Source organism: Aptenodytes patagonicus, chromosome 2 (assembly GCF_965638725.1).
Source record: "Aptenodytes patagonicus chromosome 2, bAptPat1.pri.cur, whole genome shotgun sequence".
Classification (NCBI taxonomy): Eukaryota; Metazoa; Chordata; class Aves; order Sphenisciformes; family Spheniscidae; genus Aptenodytes; species Aptenodytes patagonicus.
This window is the reverse complement of record NC_134950.1, coordinates 102,241,180-102,262,977: the sequence shown is the minus strand read 5'-3', so window position 1 is coordinate 102,262,977 and position 21,798 is coordinate 102,241,180. Positions and strand designations below refer to the sequence as shown.

At 46.3% G+C, this 21,798-nt stretch overlaps 3 protein-coding genes across 6 annotated transcripts in view; 2 read left to right on the top strand and 1 right to left on the bottom strand.

The window, feature by feature from the left end:
• KDM1B (lysine demethylase 1B) overlaps window positions 1–3,578 on the bottom strand; it is a 29,045-nt gene extending 25,467 nt beyond the window's left edge. The window contains exons 1-3 of one of the 2 annotated variants that reach the window (XM_076330616.1): window positions 3,564–3,578; window positions 3,304–3,370; window positions 516–618 (exon numbers count right to left, since the gene is read on the bottom strand). In XM_076330616.1, the coding sequence (XP_076186731.1) occupies window positions 516–605 (90 nt within the window). In that variant the 5' untranslated portion in view covers window positions 606–618; window positions 3,304–3,370; window positions 3,564–3,578. Of the gene's footprint in view, window positions 1–515; window positions 619–3,303; window positions 3,371–3,563 lie in introns of those variants that run through there. The other variant, XM_076330615.1, reaches the window with a different exon arrangement.
• TPMT (thiopurine S-methyltransferase) lies at window positions 1,652–11,403 on the top strand. Of its 3 annotated transcripts, none has more exons than XM_076330619.1 (9): window positions 1,662–1,740; window positions 4,243–4,404; window positions 5,186–5,278; window positions 6,376–6,508; window positions 6,984–7,036; window positions 8,483–8,557; window positions 9,314–9,399; window positions 10,427–10,471; window positions 11,269–11,403. In XM_076330619.1, the coding sequence occupies exons 1-9, from the start codon at window positions 1,697–1,699 to the stop codon at window positions 11,382–11,384; spliced, it is 807 nt and encodes a 268-aa protein (XP_076186734.1). In that variant the 5' UTR covers window positions 1,662–1,696; the 3' UTR covers window positions 11,385–11,403. The 3 variants fall into 3 exon arrangements, with proteins under 3 accessions (XP_076186737.1, XP_076186734.1, XP_076186735.1); XM_076330620.1 differs by lacking the exon at window positions 1,662–1,740 and adding an exon at window positions 3,689–3,736; XM_076330622.1 differs by lacking the exons at window positions 10,427–10,471; window positions 11,269–11,403 and adding an exon at window positions 10,295–10,390 and having other exon boundaries at window positions 1,652–1,740.
• A 1,882-nt stretch (window positions 11,404–13,285) lies between these two features.
• Window positions 13,286–16,051, top strand: NHLRC1 (NHL repeat containing E3 ubiquitin protein ligase 1). The gene has a single exon (XM_076330614.1). The coding sequence runs from the start codon at window positions 13,289–13,291 to the stop codon at window positions 14,450–14,452; it is 1,164 nt and encodes a 387-aa protein (XP_076186729.1). The 5' UTR covers window positions 13,286–13,288; the 3' UTR covers window positions 14,453–16,051.
• The last annotated feature ends 5,747 nt before the right edge of the window (window positions 16,052–21,798 follow it).

Sequence of the window (21,798 nt, the reverse complement as noted above, 5' to 3'; positions counted from 1 at the left end):
CTCCATCACATGCTAATGAGTCAAGCCTCATGCGTTCATTCTATTTCTCCTTCAGAAAATCTCTTCTTCACATACTTATTGATATTAATTAGTAGCAATCTTATCTGTGCCTCAAATAAAATATTAGGGCAGGCTTGGGGCTTTTTTTGGACTCCAGATACAAAGCTGTATACCAAATGTCTCTTCTGGGCCTCAAAGGTACTGTGTATCGTGGCGTTTTAGGCCTCCGTCTGGATGGGCAGACAGCTTTGTCTGGCTGTACAGAAATCTGTGATTGTATTTTTAACACATCAAGTATTTAAGGGTTATATTGAGCAATTTGTCTTTTCTGAATACTGTTCACAAATGAGACACTTTACCTACTTATTCACAGAATTAACTAATTCTCCCTCTCTCTGGATAAGTACTCTAAGTCCTAACTTATCCACAATGAAGCCCGCTTTCTTTATAAATGTCAACAGAAGATAAAAAATACCAGAGTACGAACCCATGTGTTTTTAAATTATTATAAATACCTGTCTTCCAGAACTCCTTAGTGGAAGGTTGTCTGGAGACTGGTCTGAAGAACATGCCTTTTTTTTCGTTCGTACCCTTCCAGTTGACATTGTATTATTAGATCTGCAAAAAAAGGTAGGCAGTAGTTAAGAAAAAAAATTAAACTGCTTGACTTTGCAGAGCTGTCTAATTACCTGGGCAGTACAGCCACTCATAATACTACTTTTATCAGAGTTACTTAGGTAAGAATCTGTTTAGCTCGACTATTAATTCAGGAGGAAAACGAGAATGAGGCATTACGGGAAAGGAACAATACTACTATTTTAAACTAAATTCGGAGTTAAGATTAGATCCTTGAGTACATCTTGGCAGGCTGTTCCAGATCAGCATACCCTGGATTTCAATAATCTGATTTGCATTACGTGAAGACCTGGACTGGAATTTGGGTTGGCAAAGTGAACAGACATCAGCTCATAATGCAAGCATTGAAATACCACTCTGAGTAACGCTCGTCCTGCTAAGTACTGATTTATTGGTAGCAAGAGATTTGCACTGTAAAGCACTTTTCCAAACAGTGTACTGAAGAGATGTTTAATACCAGGTGAACAACCAGTTCCAAGACTTGCACACCCTCCTGTGAAAGTACATCAGAATTTGAAGTCTAAACTGCAGTTGCATTGCCATTATAGGTGATCGGAATATTAGAAACTTTGTTGTTAAGCATACTATAGGAGAAAAGAAAAGGTTTATGCCACAAGAGAGCTCTATAGTTGTCTTTGCATCGGTGGGAACACGGAAAAGACCACAGTTTATCACGTAAGCTGGAAAGCATGGAATGTGAGAAAGTATGCCACAGAAATATGAAAGCGTATTTAAAATGGTATTATCAAAGGCATTCTTTTCACAGGGAGTAAAACACAAATAAATAGAGCCTAGAGGAAGAATTAAATCTAAATGTGCTCCACCACATACAGAAAGGAAGTGGAAAGAAAACCCTTATACTACAGCACTACATCATGAATGTTATCTTGTTGTAGTAGAGATCAGTTTGTAATTATATTTTTTTAAAAAATATATTTCAGCCTTCTCAATTCTCTCTGTTCCAGGCTGCATCTTCCTTGTTCAAGCTGACAGTGATAGACATGGTAGCAGTAGCTTCCTTCAGGAATTCTGCTAAAAGGAAAGGTAACAGGAGGAGAGAATGGGCATTTTTACGAAGTTTCAAATGAAGCTGATGCAAATCAAGTAAGTCGGTGCTTTAGTCTCCTCTCAAGATAGAAGAAATTGATTTGGGAGGGGAAGGGAAATCACATGATGATATTCACATAAGTGAAAAATTAGTTCAGACAACCCAATACAAAAATAACCTCCTTTTTTATGCACACCCCCCTCCCAATTATTACTAATTAGAGGGAGGGAAAAAAGAATTAAGTCAATCTTTATTACCTTAAAAAAAAAAAACCAAAACCCAACACATCATTGCACCATAACTTACCACTGTATGGGAGTGGATGAGGTTGGAGAGTAGGAAAGGAAAACCAACCAGTTTCATTTACATGAGATTTCCCTAAACTACTGCGTAACACCCCAGGAAATGATGGTTTTTTCCACCGGAGCTTTCCTTCTGGATCAGTGGCACAGCAGTATCTCTCTGTATCACCTTGGCTTCTGACGCTAGATAATCATTCCTACGTGCTGTTGCCTTTGCAGTCGGAGGCTAGGGACTACCTTAGCACTGAGCAAGGCACCAGGTGACTCATTTTGGTGACTACCAGGTGATCACAGTCTGCTGCTGCAAGGCCCTTTATCCAAGAAGGTGAAGGGACGTGCAGCTGTTTCATTGCATACACGGGGTTAGAAAAGGCAGCAGTTATCATTCACTAAGAAGTTTGGTAAAAATATTTAAGATTCAGAGAGGCCTCCTGTTTTGAAGGGCTGAGGCCAGTTGTATGGAATCACGTACTTTTGCTATAAGCACTACAGGAGGGGGAAGAGGGCGGTGGAGAGAAAGAAAAAGAGATCAGCTTATGCACGTAACTGTAAGCAAGGCCACTGCTTCCAGTTGTATGCCACTTTGTCCCCACTTCCTCTCCCAAAACAAACAATCTCCCCCCTCCAAAACCTACAGCTTTTTAAAGAACAAGCAAACGTTGCTTGCTTTACTAAGCTTTATATGACTCTGCATCCTATAAACATTATATTGGCTGAGAAAATAAACCCTTTAAAAGGAGAAGGAGAGAGGGGAAGAGAGAGAGAGAGAGAGAGATGTGCATAATACCCTGTCACATTCTGTAACATTTCATCTGTAACGCGTGGCCTATACAGGAAAGCTTTGTGGGGTTTACCTGTACAGTTGACAACAAGTTTGCCTTGGGGGAGGAGGAGAGGAACCCCACGCACACACTGACACAGAGAGAGGAAACGAGAGCAGCCTCATAAACAAGGGGAGGTGGGACCACGGCGTGCGCACACCTTTAAAACTCGCCCTCGAGTAAATCGCCGGCGCCCAGCCGGCCGAGGCTGACAGCCGGCCGCCCCCGCCCCGGCGGCCGCGGGGGCTCGCCGTCCCCGGGCCAATGCTCAGCAGCGCCCAGCGCCGCCGGGGCCGCGGCTGTGGCTGTGACAGCTGGCGGCCGGGGGCGCCGGGAAGGGGCTCCCGAGGGGGAGTCCCCGGGGGAGGGGTGTCCCCGGAGGGGATGTCACCGGAGGGGAGGTCACCGGAGGGGAGTCGGGGGCGCCCCGGGGGCAGGTTCCCGGGGGTGCCGGCCGGCGGCGGGGGCCGGCGCGGCGGAGCCGCCTGGCGCTCACCTCGGGACCAGGTCACTCGGGGGCCGGAGACCACATTCACGCGTGTCCGCGCCGTCTCCTGCTAGAGCTGCAGCGGGGGAGAAAAGGGAGGAGAAGGGGGAAGGAAGGGAGGGAGGGAGGAAGGGAGAGAGAGAAGGGGGAAGGAAGGGAGAAGCGGGGAGGTGAGGACGGGGGCAGCGCTCGCACCTGCCCCGCCGCGCGGGGAGGGGGGCAGGCGTCCCCACGGCGGGCGCTGCAGCCGAGGCAAAGGGGTCACTCACCGCCGCCGCCGCCATCCCCACCGCCATCCTCCTCCTCCTCCCCGGTGCCGTGCACCCTCAGCCCGCCTCCTCCTGCCGCCGCTTCCGCTCTCCGCGGTGCGTAGCGAGGGGGAGGGCGGGGAGGCACCGCCCCGTCCCTGCGGCCCCCCGCGGGACACGCCGCCGCCGCGCAGGTACCCGCCGCCACCGGGCGTGGGGTGGCAAGGGGGGGTGCTGAGCCCCGCCGGGTCCTTCCGGGTCCCCTTCGCCCCGAGCCGCTTCTCGCCCCCGCGGTCTGCCCACGGGTTTCACGTGAGAGAGAGAGAGAAGCGTCGGCACCTACCTACTTACTTACCGGCCCCGGGCTTGGGCCCGCGGTTATCCCCCGGTCCCCCCGCCCCCGGGGCAATGAGGGCGGGCAGCCTCTGGGTGGCTTCCAGATAGGTGCAAAACGGGAGGTCACCGGCGTTTCCGTAGTGTTTAACTGGGTGCCTTTGCGCAGGTTTCACTCCGGGAGAAAAAGTCCAGCCGAAGCCATCGATAGCAAGAGTATGCTCTATCACGTTCAATCCAGCTACATTTAAAAAGTCGCCAAATTACAGTCCCTTAAACTGTGCTAAATTTTTACTTGATTCTAGAAAGTAAGAGCCAGTTCCAAACTATTCATTGGGCGGGGGTAATTTTTCCCTCTTTTTCACAGCTCCTGGCACTCCCTGGGGACGATGGACGGCTCAGCAGATGCATCCGGGGTCCTGGAAGGCACTGATATTGGATCACAGAAAGACAGAGTGGTGGCTGAGGAGGAATGGCTGCGAAAGTGGGAAACGGGTAGCATTTGGTTTCACAAGGAACGAGGACATCCGTATGTGACTTCACTCTTCTGCCTAAGCTGTTTAAAGAAATGCTGTGAGAGGAATGACTTGCCTCATTCAAAAAACTCTTAACAGAAAGTGGAGCATTTACAAAAGGAAAATTGTTTTACACAGCTTGAAAGTAAAATAAATATAAATATTTTTGTGACCTACCTTTGTCAAAAAAGGGCAAGAGAAAAGCATTGCATTAAATTTAGAACTTTTAAATTGGGTTTTAAACTGTAACGCTTGGATAGCTTGACTAAGAATCTTAAAATTTCTGATGCAGCAGCTCTGCATTGCTGTTCGTAAGTTATGAAGCTGAGGCCTAAAATAATATGCAGATGGCATTGGAGCAATTATTGTGCACTGGAAGACAGAGACCTAAGAGAACAAACCTGGTTATATGGTCTTGCAACCAATGACAGTTACATTTAAGACCTGTGTAAGTGATACGATTGATACAGAAGTTTAATAATCATTCTGTTTAAGTTGTCTGTTTTGGCCCTCTTAGAGATGGGTTGGTTTGTTTACTTGAAAAGACAAACAGAAAACAGGACAAAGAGAAATGTGTTCCTTTCTAACAGAAATTAAATTTACTTTCTATGTAAATGGAAAGTGAGTGGTTTTATTTTATGTTTTTATGTCTAATGGTATGAAGCAGGTTGAGCTAAGAATCTACGTTCCATCATGGAGTTTGTGTGTTGCCTGGCATAGTGTGTAGCACTTGGCTTTTAATGTGCCAGCACAAATACTCACAGTGTTAAGTAAAACATGTCTGTTCTTCTGCAGGCTCCTACAGAAGTATCTGGATGTTCTTTTAAATGGCAGGAGTGGACTGAGGATATTTTTCCCTCTTTGTGGTAAAGCAGTAGAGATGAAATGGTAAAGCATGGATTATAAAAGCAAAAATCTTATTTGATGTGGGGAGGGAGAGAGAAGGGAAATTCCCAACCTTATATTGGCCAATGGAAATGTGCCGCATCTCCACTGGTAGGAAAGCAGCGTCACTGAGGGCTGAAGGGAGGAGGAAGTTTGGTTTCATTTGCTGTCATTTTGTATAGTAGCATAAATGGGATGGGTAAGGACTAACCTGAAAGTCCTCCCGGTTGTCCCAGGTTCAGCTTGGGGAATGCTGAATTTGTGACGGAGTGACTGAAGCTATGCCCTTACCACTGCTTCTTTGGGTGGCAATGCCAGCTTAAATTGCCTGCAATGAGGCCGGTTGTGCCAGCGCATGTTTTCATGGAACCATGTGGCATGTCACACTGGGAACTTAAGTGATTTGGGCTAAATATAACTTCCCCTTTTTAAAATTCATTATTTTACTTTTACTTTTTTGACTGGGTTATATTTATAATTAGGGGCTGCGTAAGCTAGTGTTTTTTCTTGGAGGGAGGGGACACAAAGTAAAAAACCCTGACTGAACTGCATCCTCAAGGAATCAAGTTAGTCCCAGTTACCACGTTTTATCATGGTAACTACTTACTAGGCTGACTGCAGGCTTTGACGCATGTTGCTGTTGCACTGAGCTGCAGCAGTGAAGAGGTTACCACACCCTGCTGCCTTCATCAGAGCCGAACATTACTGCCAAGCCGCAGAGGCAGCTGGCTGGACAGCGTGCCTCAGCTGCTGCAGTTCAGAGCAGAACATATTTCTGTAAACCGAAATGGACAGTTTCTCTGTGTAATCACCTTTGTTTTCATTGAGTTCATAGAAATAAATGAATAATCCATTGAATCTAAATAAAGCCTGTAAGTCCTCATCAACTGCATGCTGAGTGGTGCTCATGTAAGCTCAGATCATGGAGGGGAGGTGTTCAATAAAATGTGAATACTCCAGAAAGTCAGGATTAGAGATACCAGTGTGTCCTAAAACCAGGGTTTCCCTAATGAATAAATGCTGCATGGGAGATACACATTTGGTAATGGCCCAACCTGTGGGCCTCACGTAAACTTGGGACCTCTCTCTGCTGTGTGCAGGCTGGCGGACATGGGACACAGTGTTGTTGGTGTGGAAGTCAGCGAGAAAGCGCTGAAGGAATTTTTTGCAGAACACAGTCTGCCTTATTGCGAGGAGCCAGTCCCAGAGATTTCAGGAGCGAAAAAGTTGGAGGTATGTTTCCTGTGTTGTCAAATGATCTGGTGTGGTTAATCATGCAATGCAGGCATAACTGAGCAAACAAGTCATTCTGCTTCTATGCCTCTGTCATACTGGTAATCATTCACCTCTCCTGAAGAGGTCTGAAAGGAAGCTCCGAGTTGTAATTTTGGACTGAGAAGTTCTTCTTCTGAGCTTATTACTTTGGCCTTCTTTTCTTATGACATTGAAGCACCTGAATGTAAAGTACATGTATTTTAAAATTGGACAGTTGCATGCCTTGACAGATCAGAACCTCTCTGGAGGGGTTCAGGAGAGGTACCTCGGTAAAGAAAAACTAAAAATGTTTCTCACAGTTTTTCCCCATTACACCTAAGTGTATATTTAAAAATAGTATATGTGTATATTTTAAGGTATAAATATACACTTATAAGTGTATATGTAAAGATAGTTTGCTGATAAGTATTGTTTCCTTTGCTTTTTATTGTAGACTACCTCTGGGAACATTGCTCTGTACTGCTGCAATATTTATGATTTGTCCAGGTAGGAATACTTAGTGTGTTTTACAATTCTGTATAATCAAACTTGTATTAATACTGTCATAATACTGTCATATTATTTTATTGAATCAGCCATAAAGATTTGAAACAGGTCCTCTCAAAAAAACTCTTACTAACTTGTATGAGAAATGTGAATAGCCCATCTCCAACAAAAACTAACTCTGTTGTTGACCATTAGATAAAGATGCCAACTAAATATCTTTAAATGGGCTTCTTGTTCTATCCGTCCTGTGAAAGTTACAGAAAAACGTTTGCTTTTTACAGTAAAAACAAATTATCTTTAATATTATTCATGGATTCTACGAAGCAAAACCCTAGCACAATCCCTTATTCAGAGTAGCTTAGTAAAAGTAAAGAGAATATACCCAGAGGTGTCTTCTTAGACAGCTTTTCCTTTAAGTACTAAATATATTTCTTCCCCAAACTATTGATTAACATATGCATGGGTAAGCTGTACCCATTGATTATATGTGTCCCATGCTTTACTTAACATACTTTTCTCTATGGGCTTAAAGTACATTACATCACTGCAGTATATGTGACTACATAATATATTGTCAAACACCGATTCTGCAAGTGTCTTGACAAACGTGGCTCGACTTAATAATGTCTTCTGAAGGATTTTTAGTGATAAAATATCCTTAGTTAAAAGACACAAGAGAAAAGGCAAAATACTTCAATACAGTCCGTGCTACTGACTCCTGAAAAATGTTTCAACCCATTGTGCTCTGTGGCCTGGAGCATCGCTTCTCAGATTTTGTGGTGGCTTTGCACCTGATCTTCTGCTCAAGTATCACTGAAGCCATCTGCCAGCATATCCAGGAGCAAAAATAATGTCTGTGGCAGTGGCAGACTGAAGCAAGCAGCAGTGTAACTTAGCTTTTCTAACATTAAACAAATTGCAAGCTGAAGCTAACCGTCCTGGGCATGTAGCTGGGAATTGAGGTGTCTAAAATTGCTGGGTGTGCTGAGTTCAATGATACTAAAGCAACGAGGCACCTTCCTTAACCCACGTTTGAAATCATGCATGGATTTTAGAAGGTGGACAAGAGCTATTGACGTGCTGACTGCATGTTAGCGCTGCCTCAAGTGCCACGGCAGAGTATGATTGCCAAAACCCTAGACTTGTAGCCCAAATGTGTTTAAGCTACTTTCCTTCCTCCCCGCCTTGTCTCAGCACCCCCTCATGATAGGGAAATGGTGAGCAATTCCAGCACCTCTTTGCTATCGCAGCAGGGCCATGTACCAGTGGGGTTTCTTGGGACCCAGATCATATTGTTTCGGATCATGAAAATGCTGGACTGTAACAAAAAGGTAGTGGGGAATCTGCACAGCTAGCTGGAGAATCCTTGTGACTTCACAGAACTATCTGAATAAAGATGAAGGTGCCTTTTTAGTATTTTTAAGTCTTTTCCTCATCTCCCTATAGCTCAATAGTTGGCAAGTTTGATGGGGTTTGGGACAGAGGAGCTCTAGTAGCTGTCAATCCGTGTGACAGACAACGGTTAGTAAATTTGCTTTGTTACTGTCTTTTCTCTAATGTATGCACTGACACGTTTTTTCTCCTGCCACTTGTCAATGAGTCCCCTTTCATTCAAAGGAGTAACCTACACAAGTTCTTCTCTACTGCAGGCATCAGCTGCAGTCGCAGAGTGCTGTACTCTAGTTTTGTGAACTTCCTTCAGGAAGCCACCCTGCCTCTTGGTGGGAAAATACGTGGTTTGTTGCAACCCAGCAGAAGCAGAGCTGCAAGTCTCATCTGAATTTTATTATTTCCTTTTAACCCCATCTGCTTCTCCTCTCTTTGTTCATTTTCCCCTCACTTCCCTTTACTCCAATTTTTTGTTCTTGCCTAGAGCCAACCCAAATGTAGTTTGACCCTACCCCCAGGATTTTTTAATTAGATACGTAATCTTGAATTCACAATGATTTTAAAAGATCGGTACCGTATTGTGTACTGTATTCTAGACTGTGGCAGATGAATACTATGTTTTGTCTGTTAGTTTTGAGATGAATATGCAAAAAAAGATAAATGCTTGTTTATGAGGAGTAAACAGTGACCTTTATTTGAGGTGTTTCATGTGTAGCATGAATTTCATGCTCATGAAGTTCAAACTGAGCTTTACTTAGTTTCTGTGCAGTTCAGTTGAAGTTGTCTCTGCATAGAAATCCATGTTACCTCTTTTGTTGAATGTTTTGAATGTTATGCTTGAATGTTTGTACAGTTCCAAAATAATAAAGTATAACTTTCTCCTTTTAGCTATGTCAGTTTGATGATCACCCTAATGGAGAAAAATTCTTCTTACCTCCTCGTTACGGTTTCATATGATCCAAACAAACACAAAGGTGAGAACTTTGCACTGTTCATGTTTTGATTTTGCGTGCTTTAATACAAATTGTATGTAGATGTGGCAGATACATTAGTATCTTCCCCAGGTTTTTTATCATCATAGCTTTGTCAGCTGATCACACCAATACAACTGTGTGTTAAAAATTTTAGATGTTGACCAAGCTTGAGACTAAATTTGCTTTCTGTCTAGCATTCAGACATGCTAAGGGTAAGTGGAGGACAGACTTGGCATATTAACAAAGAAATGAAACTGGAAGTGTGGCTGTGACAATGAAGCTGGAACAGCAAATGCTTAGAGTAACATCCTGTCTGGCCTAGGGAGCTTGAAGCACTCCCAAGAACATTGGTTTCGCTCTGTTTACCCAATACTTGCAACCCAACGTGTTGCCCATCTTGTGCCTCTCTCCCAGCCGCTACCATGGTCTGAGTATTCTTGGAAGAGGTGAAATTCTGTAAAATCATAAAGTATTTTTTCCTTTTATAACTTTTATTACATCCAGAAGTCTGAAGTATTTTAAAAGATTTTTTTGTTTGTTTGTTAATTATTAACTCTCAAAAGAAAGAGATATCTTGCTGCTTTGGGGCTCTTCAGCATAATTATCCCTGAAAAAATAGGTCTTGTTATCATAAGCAACAATAGTTTAATTCATTGCTCTCCCTCTCACATTATTCAGCTTTTAGCTTTAATTATGCCATTGTAGTACAAAGAGATTGTTGGCCGGATTCACACAGCGAGTGAGAGTGGTTGTATCCACGGCATGTTCATGACTTCTGACAATGTGGCTACCCTGGCTGCAGCCTGGAGATGATGCAGCGGCAATGCCTGAAGCTGCTTGCTGGCCCACCAAGGTGCCACAAGTTCTTGGATATGGTGTTTTCTGGTTCCTGCAGATGCTGCTACACACTGGGGCCCGATTGCGGGCCAGGTGCTGTGAGTGATGGGGCTGGCTTTCCTCCTGCGGTGTAAATGTTTGTCTCCTTCCCGTGTCTTCTCTCTGTTCAGCTTCACCCGTTGTCTTTCAGGCCCACCGTTTTATGTTCCTGAATCTGAAATTAAAAGCTTGTTTGGTAAGTAATATTTCAGCTAACCCTTAGGAATTTTTTCCAAAACACATAAACATGTTTATGTGCTTCTACCTCGCCCTGTGACAAGTCATAGAGAGTCATTTGCTTCTTATCTAAGGGGTGGAGTCATGGAAGAAAAATTAAGGGGGAAAATAAATACCATTTAGCCACAGGGATTTTGCTGTCAAGGAAAATTCTCAGCTCTTCAAAGATATGGAGAAAACCCAAGGGACAGATAACTGTCTCTTTCCTCCCCTTGGCATCTTTTCATTCTCCCAGGATTCATACTGCACTCAGTGATTTGCAGCTGCAGTCTTAGTCCCGTTTGACCATTTTGTCTTTCTCTGCACCTCATCACCAGCTACCCTCATTTTAATACAAGCCCTTTGCATACCGGTTCTACGGTTTCTGCTGTACTTTTGTAGCCAAAGAAAAGTAAAGTGCCACGCGAAGAAAATGCTAAATGTACAACTCAAATCCATCAAAATAATGAAATTGGAATTATGGCAAGAATTTGATTTTAAAAGTTCCTCCTGATATGCTTTGATACTGCACTTCTTTTAAATTTACAACTTTGAGACCCCTGCAGTGTCTGTGTGCAGTGAGTCATTGGCATGGACAGTTGCACCCCAATGCAAAAGAGACCGATATGTTTTCCCCGGTGCATTTGTGCCACTGCGTTGGGGACTGTGAGGAAATATGTGGATAAGATTTTTATTCATTTATTTATTTTTCCCTGACAGTTTGCTTTTTTCAGTGACTAATCATTCAGTAATTTGTTACTCTTCCCTCCTTTTCAGGCAACCACTGTGAAATTAAGTGTCTTCAAAAAGTCAATGACTTCTCAGACAAACGCAGGCAATGGGGACTAGATTATTTCTTGGAGGTGCTGTATATAATAAAATTTGTAACTTGATTAAAATTAATTAAAATAACTTACCTCCCATCTTGCTTTGATTTTTATCTCACCTTTTAAAGTGAGACATGTTTTGGGGCGCTCTTAAAGCAGGCTTCAGCGTACAGAAAAACACCTGTGGAACACTTTTGTCCATTTTGCTTACCAGGTCAGCTCTCCTACATAACTGCCTTCCCTGTCTTGAGAGGCGCATAGCTTTTCTTGAACTCCATGCACAAACAAGCATTTTTAAAGTATATCTTTTTCTTCTATATCAATTCAAATCATCAGAGCTAGGAAAAAGAAACGTTCCCGTTCCTTTTCGGCCGTTGCCAGTCGATGCTGTCTGCCCGGTGCTTCACAGGTCGGCCTCGTTGGCTGGCAGCCCCGGGAGTAATGGCGGCTGCTGCTCAAAGACTGTTTCCTGTGACGCTGGCCTTGTGCCAGACCGGGCAGCTGGGCAAGAGAGGCGGGAAGCTGGTGCGAGTTGCTTCTCTCCGTCCCCATTAGTCGTGATTACGAGTCAAGTGACAAGCTGGCAGTGAGCGGGCAAGAACGCTTGGCAGCAGGCACCAAGGGGGAACTATCATCGGGCAGGAAAGAGAGGAGGGAAGCGAACCGGATGACAGTAAAGGAGAGAGTACGGGTAGAAAATGTCCCTGCGGTTGCTCGCGAGTGTGCTGCTCCCTCCCTCAAGAGCGCAGCTATGAGCAGGCAAACCTGCACAGGGCTTGTAGGGTGAGAGGGTTCAAAGAAAGCCTGCAGAGCTGCTGCGTGTTCATCCGAACACAAACCTTCCTTTGCGGGTCTTCTATCACTTCTGTATGGACACCACCGCAATTTTTAAAAATTACAAAATTTGGGGCGCTCAAAACCCTTTCTTGCCCTGGCCTTCTCCCCTTGGCAGCTTATTTTAAAAAATGCTGGAAAGGTACAACTGCAAGGTAGTGTATTAAAATTCACCAAGACCAGAAGGCGAGTGAAAGCCACGGGGCTTTTTAGGGTGTTGTAGTCCTAGAGCTGCAAGTGGGTCTGATGATTTTAGCACAGCAGTCCCCAAGCTACAGCCCGTTGCAACTCTCGATATTGCCTGTAGCTACTGGCGCTTCAAGGCCGGGTTGACGGAGAGAAGAAAGGATGTAGCCAGTGGGCCAGTGCAAGCTAGGAGCTGCTATTTTCGTGTATTTTCACTTCTGGCCAGTACTGCAGCTACCAGGTTAAAGCACCTCCTTCCTCTCGATCCAGAAATTTTTTCCAGATGCAGCGTGAGAGCCGCTGAAGTTTATCTCGGGCTTTCAGGTACTTTGCCTAGCTGCGAAAGGCCAGGTGCTCGGCATGAGGCTGCTGCACGCTCAGCAACGTCCTGCGGCAGGATTGCCAGGTGTGTGACAGCCTGGCAAGAGCGATGCCACTTGCGCCAGACAAGCCGTTCCAGGATGCGTGAGATACCTCTGATGTGTGAGTACCGTGCGGTTACTCTGAGAATGCCTCTTGCGGAACGAGCAGGTGCTGTTCAGGCACCTTACGAGCCGTGCGTACGCGCCTGCTTGGAAAAAGCGGCTGCTAGGGATGAGCGTAGATATTTCCCATCGCATTATTCAAAAGCTTCCCAGAACAGCAAGAGAAATCCTATGAAGCTGCGACCGCTTCCTTACCCCGATACGGGCGTGAATAGCACTAGCAACGAGGCGATAACGGGGTGACTGGACGTCCGTAAGGCTCGGGGGGGGGGGGGGGGGGGTATTTTACCGGGGAGGGCGGCCCGGGGGCGGAGCGGCGCTGCCGGCGGGCGGGGCCGCCAGCACCCGCCCGCCGGCAGCGCCGCTCCGCCCCCGGGCCGCCCCGGCTCGCCCACAGGGGGCGCCCGGCCGCCTCATCCCGCCTCCCTCAGCCCTCAGCCGCCGCCCCGCCTCACAGCGGCGGGGATGGCGGCGGAGGACGAGGCGGAGCTGAGCCTGCTGGAGTGCCGGGTGTGCTTCGAGCGGTACGGCCCCGGCGGGCAGCGGCGGCCGCGGAACCTGCCCTGCGGGCACGTCCTCTGCCGGGGCTGCGTGGGGGCCCTGGGCGGCCCCGATCGCCGGCGGTTGGAGTGTCCCTTCTGCCGGCGGGCCTGCGGCTCCGCCGAGACCAGCGACTGCCTGCCGCTGCTGCAGCTGCTGGAGGTCCTGGGCCCCGCCGGCGGCAGCGTCCTCTCGGCCTTGGGGAGGAGCGGCGGCGGAGGGGCGGCCGGGCCGACCCCAGCGGGCCTCGGGCTCCGGCTGTCCCTGGGGGGCTGGGGGTCGCTGGTCAACCCCACCGGGGTGGCGGCCTGCCGGAGGTCGGGGCGCCTGGCGGTGGCACACGACGGCAAGAAGAGGATCCACGTCTTTGGGCCGAGCGGATCCTGCCTGCAGCGGTTTGGGGAGCGGGGGGACGCGGGCAACGATATCAAGTACCCGCTTGATGTGACAGTCACGTCGGACGGGCACGTGGTGGTCACCGATGGCGGGGACAGCTCTGTGAAGGCCTTTGATTTTGAGGGAAGGGGGGTCCTGGCTGTCCGGGAAGGTTTCTGTTTGCCCTGGGGCTTGGATGCCACCCCCGAGAGTGAAGTAATCCTGACCGACTCGGAGGCAGGCGCTCTCTACCGCTTGACGGCCGACTTCAAGAAGGGGAAATTAAAGAAGTGTCAGATGATCCGGTCTCAGCTCATCAGCCCAAGAGGGGTTGCAGTCTCCCAGACCTCGGGTACTATCGTGGTAATAGAGCACCTGAAAGCTCAAGGACCGAACAATGGCAGCACCCGAGTGAAGATATTCAGTGCAGAGATGGATCTCATCGGCCAGATGGATAGCTTCGGCCTGAACCTCCTTTTCCCCTCCAAAATACATACTACGGCTGTGGCCTTTGACAAAGAGGGCCGCGTTATAGTAACGGATGTCTGTAACCAGGCCGTAATATGCTTAGGGAAACCTGAGGAGTTTCCCATCTTTAACCCTCTAATCAGCCATGGGCTTTCTTATCCCGTAGGACTGACTTACATGGCAAACAATTCCCTCGTCGTTTTAGACAGCGGTGATCATTCAGTAAAAATATATAGCTCCACCTGAATGGGTTTAGATGCTTACTGCTAAAGGTTCAAGCTGCTTTTGGCCATAAAGCAAGCAAAGTTCTGGTGTTAGTAGGCGTGTAGGGAGGAGGCGTTTTCTGGGCTTTAAGTGAAAGTATGACCAACATGCTGTGCTTCCTGCAAAACTTACATCGAATCTCTTGCCTATCCGTGGGAGAAGACCTGGCTGTTGCAGGCCGTAGTCGACAATGAATCAACCAAACAAATAATTTGGCATTTTAAAACTATTCCATACCTTGACAACCAAACATTTTTGGTACTTTTTGACAAGTAATAACAACAACATTTGGAATGGAGTAATCAAAGACGGGCACCTGGGAGAGAAAGTGATGTATCGTTTGTTTACGTTTCCCAGCACATAGTTTTCATTATCCTTCGTTAAGCATAGCTACACTTATGAAAGCAACAGAGTGGTTTCTGTTTCCAGGATTTCTGCACGAGAAAGGAGACTGGCTTGACAAAATGATAGGAGAAATGGAAGCTTCAGTTCAGATCCAGCTAAGATCATTGTGATGCAGAAGCTACCACTGATTAGTGAATTATGTGAAGTGAATTGGTGCTCAAAGCCTATTTTTTCCACAGTGGGGACACGCACTTCTGGGATCACTCTTCTCTGCACTAGTTTATTGCCACCTTTATTAGTTGTACTGGAGCACTTGGTCTTCCTGTATAATGCACAAGTCTGTGTCTTTACCTAGAGATAATTCGGTGTGTGGTTACCAGCATGAGCAGCTTTCCCTGAAAGCCCCTTGAAGTATTTGTGGTCTAAACTCAAATACTTATGCATATATAAAATTGAGTTGGCTGTGCTGCTAACACAACTACGCTTGGGAGGTTTCCGATACTGCCTGCCTCTGTCTTGTCATGAATATGGTACTTTTGCGCCCCGAACGCCAAGATTCAACTGAAAATTGAAATGTTGGTGAGAAGTAATAGAGAAAGGGGGACCTAAGCCTCATTTTTTTCCTAGCTTCCAAATGAGGTTTTGTTGGTTGTGAATACACAGCAGTTTTACTCCAGTTTATATTTCCTTGAAAACAGTTTCACTGTGGACATGAGTTCTGTTGCCTTATTGTCAGTGGAAATTAAGGTATACCTGAATTGTTTTGGGAAGGATTTAACACCCCCACTAGAAGTCACTGCTGCATTTTTAGGCACTTACCTGCTGCTAAAATAATTACTTAGGCGGTTCAGCATTAAAAGTTAGATAAAAATGTAAATGCTATCTGAGATAGAGACAAGTAGGTTAAAACGGCACAAAACTTTTGGGGTCATTTATTTAGTCACTGAAATCATTAATATTAACTAACATAATTTGAAATTCACAGGTGATCTTTCTATCGGTAAATTTTTAATCTGGCTTTTGGTCTGATTTTAGGGCATCTAATAACTGCATGTATTGCTGCACCGGTGATTTACCAAATACTGACTTTAAACTGGAGTGGTTTTAGCCCTCTAATTCAGACAATGTATTAATCTGTCTTATGTTAACATTTATATAAACAAAACAAATTACTAAATGCAGCTATTTGTAAAGGTTAATTGAACAGTGACCTGCCAATAAAGTGTGATTTGCTTACTCCTATATTGAATAATTTAGTGAAAACTCCTCACATCTTTTTATCATGGGCTTCTCTCTTACAATCCAATTTCTCTATTGCAGTTGCCCTGTAGATGTTTTCTTTTTTTATTTGGAGATACCCTGCTGAAGTTATTGTAGGGTCATTTTTTGCTATTGAAAAATAGACGGACCTGCACATTCGGTCTTTTCCAGCCTTCTCTACTGCCAGGCCACACAGTAAGTGCCTTTGGTAGGACCAGAAATACCCCTTGGCTATTCTGCAGTAGGAGAATAGGCCCTGAGCAGGAGCCCTCTTGAGGGGTCGGGAATGAAATTTACTCAGAGAAGCAGCCCCCTGGATTATATATTCCTTTCTAGGTGCCAACAAGATGTCTGTCTGAGGGATATAAAAACAATTGGATAACACTTCCATTGGGGAACTGCTGTGTTTCAAAATGCATGCAATACCATCAATGCTGTATTCATACATAATTAATAGTTTATCACAATAGCACTTGTGAGACCTGGACCCTTCCTCTGAGCCATGGGCTGTGAGCTTTCATCTCCTCAAACCTTCGTTGGCACCAGGAGCTTGTTTTTGCTACTGAGCTCACGGATGGGCAAATTTCTTAATGCCTACTGCCATGTAGGCAACTTTCCAGCAGCTGAAATGCTGTAAGTATTTGATTCATGCTGGTTTAAAATCCACAAAAACTCCCATTGCTGCCCATTCTGCTCCTATCTCCTTTGGTCCTTTGCAGCACAAAGGAACTCCAGCCAGTAAGACAGCTTCATCGCGGGCCCAACTTAAATGCCTCTATGCAAACACACGTAGCATGGGGGATAAACAAGAGGAGTTAGAGACGTGCGCACGCCTGCAGGGCTATGACCTTATTGGCATCACAGAGATGTGGTGGGATGGTTCCTATGATTGGAGTGTTGGGATGGAGGGATACAGGCTCTTTAGGAAGGACAGGCAGGGGAGATGAGGAGGGGGTGTTGCCCTCTATGTCAATGACCAGCTGGAGTGCATGGAGCTCTGCCTGGGGATGGATGAGGAGCTGACAGAGAGCTTATGGGTCAGGATTAAAGGGAAGGCAGGGACAGGTGACATTACAGTGGGGGTCTGCTACAGGCCACCTGGCCAGGAAGACCGAGCGGATGAGGCCCTCTATAGACAGATAGGAGCAGCCTCACGCTCACAAGCCCTGGTCCTCATGGGGGACTTCAGCCACCCTGACATCTGTTGGAGGGACAACACGGCAGGGCATAAGCAATACGGGAGATTCCTGGAATGCATCGATGATAACTTCCTTCTCCAAGTGGTAGAGGAGCCAATGAGGAGAGGTGCTACGCTGGACCTTGTTCTCACCAACAAGGAAGGGCTGGTGGGGAATGTGAAGTTCAAGGGCAGCCTTGGCCGCAGTGACCATGAAATGGTGGAGTTCAAGAACCTTAGGGCACCGAGGAGGGCGCACAGCAAGCTCACTACCCTGGACTTCAGGAGAGCAGACTTTGGCCTCTTCAGGGATCTGCTTGGTAGAGCACCATGGGACAAAGCCCTTGGAAGGAAGAGGGGCCCAAGAAAGCTGGGTAATATTCAAGGATCACCTCCTCCAAGCTCAGGAGCGATGCATCCCAACAAAGAGGAAGTCAGGCAAAAATGCCAGGAGACCTGCATGGATGAAGAAGGAGCTCCTGGACAAACTCAAACACAAAAAGGAAGCCTACAGAGGGTGGAAGCAAGGACAGGTAGCCTGGGAGGAATACAGAGAAGTCCGAGCAGCCAGGGATCAGGTTAGGAAAGCTAAAGCCCTGATAGAATTATATCTGGCCAGGGACATCAAGGGCAACAAGAAAAGATTCTGTAGGTATGTTGGGGATAAAAGGAAGATGAGGGAAAATGTGGGCCTTCTCCGGAACGAAACAGGAGACCTGGTTACCCGGGACACGGAGAAGGCTGAGGTACTCCATGACTTTTTTGCCTCAGTCTTCACCGGCAGGTGCCCAAGCCTCACTGCCCAAGCTGCAGAAGGCAAAGGCGGGGACTGGGAGAATGAAGAGCCGCCCACTGTGGGAGAACATCAGGTTCTAGACCATCTAAGGCACTTGAAGGTGCACAAGTCCATGGGACCTGATGAGATCCATCCGTGGGTCCTGAAGGAACTGGTGGATGAAGTTGCTAAGCCACTATCCGTCATATTTGAGAAGTCATGGCAGTCCGGTGAAGTTCCCACTGACTGGAAAAGGGGAAACATAACCCCCATTTTGAAAAAGGGAAAAAAGGAAGACCCGGGGAACTACAGGCCAGTCAGTCTCACCTCTGTGCCTGGGAAGATCATGGAACAGATCCTCCTGGAAGCTATGCTAAGGCACATGGAGGACAGGGAGGTGATTCGAGACAGCCAGCATGGCTTCACCAAGGGCAAGTCCTGCCTGACCAACCTAGTGGCCTTCTATGATGGAGTGACTACGTCAGTGGACACGGGAAGGGCTATGGATGTCTTCTATCTGGACCTCTGTAAGGCCTTTGACACGGTCCCCCACAACATCCTTCTCTCTAAACTGGAGAGGTACGGATTTGATGGGTGGACTGTCCGGTGGGTGAGGAATTGGTTAGATGGTCACATCCAGAGGCTAGTGGTCAATGGCTCAATGTCCAGATGGAGATTGGTGACAAGTGGCGTCCCGCAGGGGTCCGTATTGGGACCGGTACTGTTTAATATCTTCATCAATGACATAGACAGCGGGGTTGAGTGCACCCTCAGCAAGTTTGCAGATGACACCAAGCTGAGTGGTGGTGTTGACGTGCCAGAGGGACGGGATGCCATCCAGAGGGACCTGGACAAGCTCAAGAAGTGGGCCCATGTGAACCTCATGAGGTTCAACAAGGCCAAGTGCAAGGTCCTGCACCTGGGTCAGGGCAACCCCCAGTATCAATGCAGGCTGGGGGATGAAGGGATTGAGAGCAGCCCTGCCGAGAAGGACTTGGGGGTACTGGTGGATGAAAAGCTGGACATGAGCCAGCAATGTGCGCTCGCAGCCCAGAAGGCCAATCGTATCCTGGGCTGCATCCAAAGAAGCGTGGCCAGCAGGTTGAGGGAGGGGATTCTGCCCCTCTATTCTGCTCTGGTGAGACCCCACCTGGAGTCCTGCATCCAGCTCTGGAGCCCTCAGCATAAGAAAGACACGGACCTGTTGGAGTGGGTCCAGAAGAGGGCCACGAAAATGATCAGGGGGATGGAACACCTGTCCTATGAGGAAAGGCTGAGAGAGTTGGGGTTGTTCAGCCTAGAGAAGAGAAGGCTTCAGGGAGACCTTATTGCAGCCTATCAGTACTTCAAGGGGGCTTATAAAAGAGATGGCGGCAAACTTTTTAGCAGGGCCTGTTGCGACAGGACAAGGGGGAATGACTTTAAACTAAAGGGGGGTAGATTTAGACTAGATATAAGGAAGAAATTTTTTACGCTGAGGGTGGTGAAAGACTGGCACAGGTTGCCCAGAGAGGTGGTGGATGCCCCCATCCCTGGAAACATTCAAGGTCAGGTTGGACGGGGCTCTGAGCAACCTGATCTAGTTGAAGATGTCACTCCCCACGGCAGGGGGGTTGGACTAGATGACCTTTAAAGGTCCCTTCCAACCCAAACTATTCTATGATTCTATGATTCCATATGACTAGAAATCACTTGATGTTTGGGTTTGTAAGCAAAATAAACTTTGTGCCTTTATTCTATCTAGTTTGCTGTATGCCACCTCCCGCAGTCTCTCCTTTACCTACTGCAAGCAAATCTAGATTTTTTCTGTGAATGATGCAGCTGTTTTCCTTTTGCTGTAAAGCTTGGTGCTTCACGTTGTACAACACTGCATCAAAGAAACTTACATTCTGTCTTAATTCCTTTGATGCAGGTGCCTAAATTGAGAAGCCATAAAGAACTGTATAAAACCACTCATTAAAAATTCTGAGTTCTTCAGTGTGTAAGGGAAAATGCAGCAGTAAACCTGAAATCTTTCTTTTGTCACGCAAGAGAATTTAAGAGATAATGGGAGAGATCCACCAATATGCTAATAACAAACTAAAAAGCCTTTGACATTTTTACTTACTCTTGCTTCTTCCTTTATGCATAGACGCACATTTCCCCTATAGCTACTGTAGATATCCGTTGCCTTCAGGATGATACCTTAATGTCATCTGCTTTTCAAAGGCCCTGGGGACGCGTACTGCTCCTATCTATCTGCAAATCTGTTGCAATTTAGTCGCAAATTTCGACAGAACAAAAACCTGGGTTCTGAGAGAGGGATGGTGAAGGGTAAGGTGGACCTCTAACTAGGTAGGTGATGCTTTTGGGATCTGACTGGATATGCTCAAAATGGGGATAGCTAGATGTGTGCTTACCCTTGGAAAAGAGCGCTGGCTGTTTCATCTAGAACATAACATGGCAACTGTGTCTAGTCACTTCAGTGATAATTACCATTGCATTTATTTAAAAAAAAAAAAGAACCTGAACTAAACTTTGCGTAACCCTCTGTGCCTCAAGCTTTAACAATTTGGATTAAAACCAAACAAATATAATGGACAGTATTCCCCGACTGTCATCTCTTCAGCCTCTACTATAGATTGGTACGTCTTGTGCGCACACTCACACTGCAATTCCTATTTGGTTTATTTTTAAGCACTGATCTCAGGTTGCTATCATTGTAAACATGCCCTGGTATATTTATATGGAGTGTTTAGGAATAATGGAGGCAGGGGAGTTTCAGAAATGTGTATCAAAATTGCATTCTGTAACGTACATATTTTTTGTTTTGCTTGTGAATAAAATAATTTTAGATAAAGAATATAATCAGTTTTTCAGACTGATAAATAAAAAGAAGAAATAAATACAGGGAAAAAAAAGGTAAAATTTACTTAATTTTGACCATTGTCCGTTTGACCATCTGTCCGTTCCCTCCAGCCACATAGCTGTGCACATCAGTTTGATGTTTATATTTTCACAAAGCGTGGACATAACACCGGCATAGCATTTTTTTAACATGGACTGATTTCAGGTGAAGAGGGGACCTCCTGTAATGTCCAGACCCAAAACCACTAGGTGTTTTATAGAGCAGGGTCCATCATAATGATGGCCTTGAATACAGGAGACCTTTCCTTTCTGGAAGGCTTGACAGAGGTGCAAAAGGAGCTGTCTCCCCTGGGACCATGGGTTATGGTGCTGTTGCACCCTGCACAGGAGGAATTTGCCTTCCTTTCTTTCTCTTCAGTGTTTGGGTTTTTTTCCTGGCTCTTCTCAGAGGCCCATCCTTACAGTTTACAAGTCAGCTGTGAGTCACAGCTTGCCTCCACAGGAGTGTAACATAACTAAAGCAAAAATATACAGATTTTGCAAAATGAGTTCTAAACCTCACACTTCATTCAGACATCTCGGGAGAAGTGACAGATCATTCAGAAAGCAGCAAGCGCCTGAGGCCTAGCCTCTGTGTAGACAGTTTAAATTTACTGATAATAGAATTTTCTCCTCTCGTTACCTTCAGTTCCCCTATAAGTAGACCAGAAGCCTCTATATAGAATCCACTGTCCTACTCTAGAAAGTCTGGTGGGGAATGACTCGTAAGAGGTTGCCTTTTGTAACCTTCTTGTCAGGTCTATCGTGCAATTTCTTGATCGGCCCTGTCCAGCCCCAGCCCCAGCAATTGCTGTTTGAGTTGCCAGCTCATCTGATACAGCAGGCTCTCTCGGTTTGGCCAGCTGTGTCCAAAAGTGCTTCCAC